We start from the raw sequence: 6,921 nt of genomic DNA, 5'->3' as shown, positions 1-6,921 counted from the left end.
CTGTGATAAACATAGTAATATCTATATATATATACTTTCGTATTAATTTTCAAATACTCTAGTTACATATCTAGTTTTTCTTTTAAAACTTTGATTATATAGGTGTGAGTTCCCGGATTTCCAAATCGAAAGCGGAACAACCTATGACTCCCCAAACGGGCGGTCATAGTAAATAACAACCGATGATTCCCAAACGGCTAATCATCGTAAATAATTTTATCCGGGACAATCGAACTTGCACCTAGTTACAAACAACCGGGTAATCCTTACCCGCGTTACAAAATCCATCTCTCTCTCCTTTTGACAAAGAGAGACGCGAACCTTTCCCCAAAACCAGTTTTCACTTTTAACCGAAAACAATCCCTCGCTACCCCCGATTTTAAAAACCATTTCATGCGAAAAGCTATCCATATACTTAATTCATATTGGAAAACTACATGAATATCATATATATACATGTATTTGATCTGAAAACTATTTCTTAACATTTTAAACAACTCAAATCATGCATGAAAATAAGCGGACTATATATTGGTATGTAGGTTCCTACCTTAGCAAGCTCCGTTCTCCTCAAGCCCATTAACCTAATCAAAGCTTTAAGCTGAATCCCCTCGTATTTACTCCTACACATCATATATATATACGTCGACCATTAGAAATTATCGAACGAACGAGAATTCTTATATAACGTAAGTCGAGAAGAATCTCGACACTACGAATTTGGTTTCGGATAAATTTTTATCTAACTACCGTTAACAGAGCTTTTGAGGCCATTTAAATCATTTTGTTACTCACGGTCTCTACGATATTTCGACCATGGCAGGCCCTCATATCGACGCCAATCCTATCCCCTCTCAATTCAAATTCAAAATTTCAACTACAAACAAATTCCACTCTTCATTCACATTAAATTCTCGCAATATTTACTGTTGTTTTCCTTATCAATCGTTCATTACTTAATCTACTCTTAAACAATTATAAACCCGACATGAAACTGCTCAAAATCGAAATTGAATAGCCAAAGATTCTTACCGAATCGTGCTTTTTTCCACCAAAATCGTAGCTCTCCTTCTCAACCCGAAGCACTTGCCGACATTAAACAACCAATTCAATTATTATTATCATTTTTCTTTCCAATACCACTAATGAACTTCGAAATCGAGTTTATACTATCGATTTGTAAAGCGAAATTCACTAACCTTTCGCTAAAACCCGCGCTCCAAGAATTTTGCTACACCATGTTTCCCTCCACTTTAACTTCTCCCAACTGCCACTGCCGACCTTCAACACCCCCAACACAATCAAATTCAGCATTACAACCTCAAGCAATCGAAATTGAAGCTAAATAATTATTTGAAACGAAAATAAAACTCACCTTCCGCTGTGTTACGGCAAAAATCCGAATTTTTGTGAGTCTCCACACTTGAATGCACTGTTGTTAGTGATTGGTTGTTCGAATTCGTGGGTTTGAATTGATTGAAGAGGAACTACCTCAACTGCCGCCGCGATTTGGCTTCGAGATGCTCAATTTTTAAGAGATTTCGAATCTCTCACTTCACTCCAGTGTTTCTAGGTTTGAGGGCGAAGTATTGAGGGTTGAATCGGTTGAATTTGGGGAAGAAGGGAGTTTCTCTCTCCTAGGTTTTTTCGAAATCGCGATTTGGGGAAGAAGAGAATGGGTTTATGCGACTTTCGGTTTTTCGCGATTTCGCTTGTTTTCCTGTTTAGCGATTTCTATTTTTTCTCTAGTTGGGCCGATATATTTAGGCCCAAGCCCAATATATCACAATTAGACTTAAGGTCCTCACACTTCTAACCGCCAACTCGTTTGACGTCGCGTCGTAATTATTTTTCCGGCCCATCCCGCTAATTTAATCTTCTATATTCTATCTCACCGTATATAGAATGACCCAAGTGTAATTTAACTTCGTGCCGAGCATAACCGCATTTTGTCAAATTTTCCGCCTATGGTCACTTACCTAACGTGACTTATGAGTCGGAGTTAAGTTTTCTTAAGTTACGCACGTTTGAAAAATAAACCCGACAACCAATTTACATAACCGACCCTAGAGTTGATATGAAATTTACAAAATTACCCTTCATAATATTTCAGGCCTTTACATTTTTAGTGTTTTCATCAACATGTGACTTTCCTGAAGATGAAAAAAAACACTAAATTATTGGAAATTTAGTGTTTGATGCTAGGAAAGTGTCTCTTCTAAAGATGCTCTTACAAGTTCAACAATAAAAGATAGCAGAACGAGAACATACACCAAACCACACTAAAAACTATATACATATCTGGCTTATTGTAAGTTTTATTAGGCATAACATACTCTAAATTGGTGAATAAGAAAATCATAAAGAAATCCTTAAGAGCATTCCCAATGCAGGGGATTATGAGGGGTTTGTGACTATAGTCACCAGTTTTGTTCAAAAATGGCTGTGCAATGCAGAGGTGAAAAACTGGTGAATTTAGTCCCCAGTTAATTTCAAGGTGAAACCTTTCACCGAGATAGTGGCCGACGGGATGTTGGATTCCGTCTCGTGTGTTTTTTTCGATTTTTTTTCATTCCGTCTTTCATTCGTGTTTTTCGATATTTTTCGGTTTTTTAACCCGGACAAAATCGGGGCCGGGATGTTACATTCAACATAAAAACCTCCAGACGGAACCTAACATCCCATCCAAGATATTTTATTTACCTTTGCATTGCACAGTTTCACCTTGTTTTTCACTAAAACAGTAAAAAGAAAGTGAATAAATACTAAAGTGGCGATGATAAGGAGGGGATTATTTTCACTTGCATTGCAAATGCTATAACACATCCTATAAAGAAACACTTAATTTTCGCAATGCTCTAAGCCTCTAACACATCCAATAAAGAAACACTTACTTTTAGCTCCAACATAAACGACCTGTAACTTGCACTGTACATATATGTTACGTACTTACGTGGCAGCCCCATTTAACAAACTTGCAAACGTACAGCCCCAGTTATGCCAGTTCTACTAGAAGGGAATCCTTAATCCGTCAGAAATTGCAATTATTTGTCCAATAAATGGACACAATAATTTCCATTTTACTTTTAGACTTATGATTATTTCAATTAAATTTCCAGATTCGATTCTTATACTGCCTCATTATTCGGGTCTATTGCCTGTATATTTTCACCGATTTCACGTGCTCACCCATTACTATCAATCTATCATAGTATCATATCATACCACTTAAAGCAACAAGCACTTTCACGTAGTGATTGGAGTGGTAGGCCTACCATATTTCCTATATATAATGTTATATATACTAAAACAACCAAGCTCAGTGTCCACAGAACAATCCCTGTTACAAGTATCCAACACACTTCTCTCTCCCACGCTCTCTTAAAACAATGGCCGAATTCGAAGATGTTGTTAGTGTTTTTTCGAAGACGAAAGAGGTCGAGTCAGCGTGGGTTGACCCAGAGTCGGCCCTAGCATTGGCTCGGCATGAGTTCGGTGAACATGGTGGTGTTAACATGTCAATTGAAGCCTCAGCCACTTTCACTGTCATGGAACCTGAACACTTGCGTCAAATGTTCACTGGTGAACTTGGTGCTGACCATGACTGCTTCATTTATAGCCGTCACTTTAATCCAACTGTTTTAAATCTCAGTCGTCAGATGGCTGCTATAGAAGGTACCACCATGATCACAAATTTTCTGTTGTTGTTGTTGTTTTTTTTTTTTTTTGCATTAGAATATATATATCTGTTACAAGAAGTTACACAACGGTGGAGGACAAGCGTGCAGTATATTGCCCCACCGGTCCTTTCTGAATCGCGAACGTAAATGAATGAATATTTATTGGAACCTTACTGCTAAAATAATCCTGGTGCTAAGAAGCCAAAGGTATCAGAAGTGCACTTTTTATTTTTGTTACACTCATCAAATTATGAAATAATCCACGCATTATGATATTGTTTTTATCAAAGTTCGACTGATATGAATTTATAAATTTTCTTAGGATGATACAATTATTGTTGAAACATTTATACAATTGAATTTCCTATATGGTACTATTTTCTATTAATCTACATTTTGGTTGGACCTCTCACTTAATTTCTCCTTTGGTGCACTAAGGGACTGAAGCTGCTTATTGCACATCAAGTGGGATGTCAGCAATATCATCAATACTCGTACAACTATGTAGCAGTGGTGAACATTTGGTTGCATCACAAACATTGTATGGTGGGACGCATGCTTTATTGACTCATTTCATGCCAAGAGCCTGCAATATAAACACAACTTTTGTTGATATGAGAGATCATGAAAGCGTCAAAGAAGCAATAATTGAAGGAAAGACCAAAGTGTTGTATTGGGAATCTATGTCGAATCCAACACTGACAGTCGCTAATGTACCTGAGTTGTGTAGGATAGCTCATGCTAAGGGTGTGAAGGTGGTAGTGGACAACACTTTTGCTCCTATGGTTTTGTCACCAGCAAGGTTGGGTGCAGATGTGGTTGTTCACAGTATCTCGAAGTATATCAGTGGCGGGGCAGACATTATTGCTGGTAAGTATTGTAGTCTTCGCACACTAACACGCGCCCATGTGTTCGACTAGTTAATCTGCGAAACTGCAAATTTTACTTTAATATAAACACCCCACTCGTCGGTCTGATACACGAAATGAACATATATTTGTGGTTATTTTGTCGCAACGCACCATGCCCTTTGTTTCGTTATTTTGGTAAAGCCTTGTAGCCAGAATTTGATGAGTCTCACCCACATAATTATCTACAATAATTTGCTTTGCTTTAGACCACTCATGGAGTCATGGCCTGTGAAATGATTTTATGATTGTCACATCTCATTTCAATACAAAAAACAGCTTAAAACTTAAAAGACATGTCTTAAAAAATTCCTTATTATCTGCTTCAATATATCTATGTTAACTACATTATCCATAAGCATAATGATGTATCATGTATGGCCGTATGGGACATTATTCTCTATTGATATGATATATATATCTATCATGTATGGCCGTAAAAGCATATCTATATATTAAAAAAAAGATATGATAAAAGCAGACACTTTTAGATTTATAAAAGGATTAGTGGCTACTACTTTATGTCATTTTTACAAATTACAACACAGACCTCCCCACCTCTACTTTTTATGACACGAAAAGTTTGTACATGGTGTACTTTGAATCTTTGATCTCTAATTCTTTATGACATAAATATTAACTTGGAATCTCAAAGCATAGGAGCTCTGACTCTCTGAGGTAGGGCCTTCCAATATATTAGGATTCTTTACGAAGTTTCTAATATACTATATCAATCTAAAACAGTGAACTTAGGCTCTTATGGACTCAGCTATGTTAATCTAATCGATGTAGGCCTTCATGTTTCTTTAAGGTGCCCATAGCTCTCATCAAGGCATAACCTTTGTTACTGAACACATAAATCTGATTACAGGGGCTGTGTGTGGGCCAGCGAGTCTGGTGAACTCCATGATGGACCTTCATCAAGGTGCACTAATGCTTCTTGGTCCCACTATGAACGCTAAGGTAGCTTTTGAACTTTCCGAGAGGATCCCTCACTTGGGTCTGAGAATGAAGGAGCATTGTCGTCGAGCATTAGTATATGCTACAAGGATGAAGAAACTTGGACTCAAAGTCATATACCCAGGCCTTGAAGAACACCCTCAACATGCTCTTTTGAAGTCGATGGTGAATCAAGAATATGGTTATGGTGGCATTCTATGCCTAGACATGGAAACAGAGGAGAAAGCGAACAAGTTAATGAATTACTTGCAAAACTTTACTCAGTTTGGGCTCATGGCAGTTAGTTTGGGATACCATGAAACACTCATGTCCTGTTCCGGCAGTAGTACTAGTAGTGAGATGAATGCCAAGGAGCAAGAATTAGCTGGTATCTCTCCCGGTATGGTAAGAATGTCTATTGGTTACAGTGGAACACTGGAGCAAAGATGGAACCAATTCGAGAAGGCATTAATTCGAATGCAGGAAGATGGTTTATTCAACAAAAGTTGAATATCATATGGCTTTAGCCTGATCTGTTTTATTATGTTACTACTGATCAGGAACTTCTGAACTTGAGCACTTGGATCTTATGTTTTGTGCATCGAATGTACAACGTCTGAACTTGAGCAACTTGGATCTTATTTCTAATGTACATTATCTTGATGTACAAATGAATAAAAGTTAATAACCAGAGTCTACCTCAATTTACCAAAGAGCGAGTCTCAATCTTTCTCCTGTATTGTGTGGAAAGTGGTGCGCGTGTTGAATCATCAGTTTACCAAGGTAATATTTTGGTCCCTAAACTAGGGTAATGGTAAGTTTACTAGGAATAATCAGCGAGGTGAGGTCCATTTCTTGGGAGGGTAACTATTTTTCCTCTACATGTAACACGTTCAGCTCAGAAGTCAGAATAGGCCAAGATCATTTCTTTATTTCCTAAAGTCACTAGTTGGAAAATCTGAACCTCATTAGACCCTAAACAGAAATCAAATTATACCATACTACACTAAACAAGAGCAATGTGAACGTCCAAATGGTAGAACACATAGCAATTGCAATGCATATACAGATCGAAACATCCAAGATGAGTCCTATGAGACTATGAGTAACCATTCAGTTCCAAATACAAATACGTAAAAATTATTTGGTTCTGCATAATTATTAAAGCAATATCAAGGGTTAACCAATATTACCCCCACTAGATGAGCAAATTAAAATCCCCACTAGATACTAGATGGGAAATTAGGGTCTCCCCCTAAATACACACAAAAAATAGTTAAATTGGGTTGACTGAATTTTTTTGTGTGTATTTAGGAGAAAGACCCTAATTCAATCCTAATTGGCTCATCTAGTGGGGGTAACACTAGTTCGCCCCAATATCAATAATCACCCTC

The 6,921-nt window shown here is 37.4% G+C and overlaps 1 protein-coding gene across 2 annotated transcripts; it reads left to right on the top strand.

The window, feature by feature from the left end:
* The first annotated feature begins 3,314 nt into the window (after nucleotides 1-3,314).
* LOC147507444 (methionine gamma-lyase-like) lies at nucleotides 3,315-6,240 on the top strand. 2 transcript variants are annotated; one of them, XM_086600153.1, is made up of 3 exons: nucleotides 3,315-3,675; nucleotides 4,128-4,550; nucleotides 5,460-6,240. In XM_086600153.1, the coding sequence occupies exons 1-3, from the start codon at nucleotides 3,390-3,392 to the stop codon at nucleotides 6,035-6,037; spliced, it is 1,287 nt and encodes a 428-aa protein (XP_086456279.1). In that variant the 5' UTR covers nucleotides 3,315-3,389; the 3' UTR covers nucleotides 6,038-6,240. The 2 variants fall into 2 exon arrangements, with proteins under 2 accessions (XP_086456279.1, XP_086456278.1); XM_086600152.1 differs by having other exon boundaries at nucleotides 4,119-4,550.
* The last annotated feature ends 681 nt before the right edge of the window (nucleotides 6,241-6,921 follow it).

The sequence above is a fragment of the Coptis chinensis genome, chromosome 3, assembly GCF_015680905.1.
Source record: "Coptis chinensis isolate HL-2020 chromosome 3, ASM1568090v1, whole genome shotgun sequence".
Taxonomy (NCBI): Eukaryota; Viridiplantae; Streptophyta; class Magnoliopsida; order Ranunculales; family Ranunculaceae; genus Coptis; species Coptis chinensis.
This window is presented reverse-complemented; position numbering and strand designations above follow the sequence as displayed.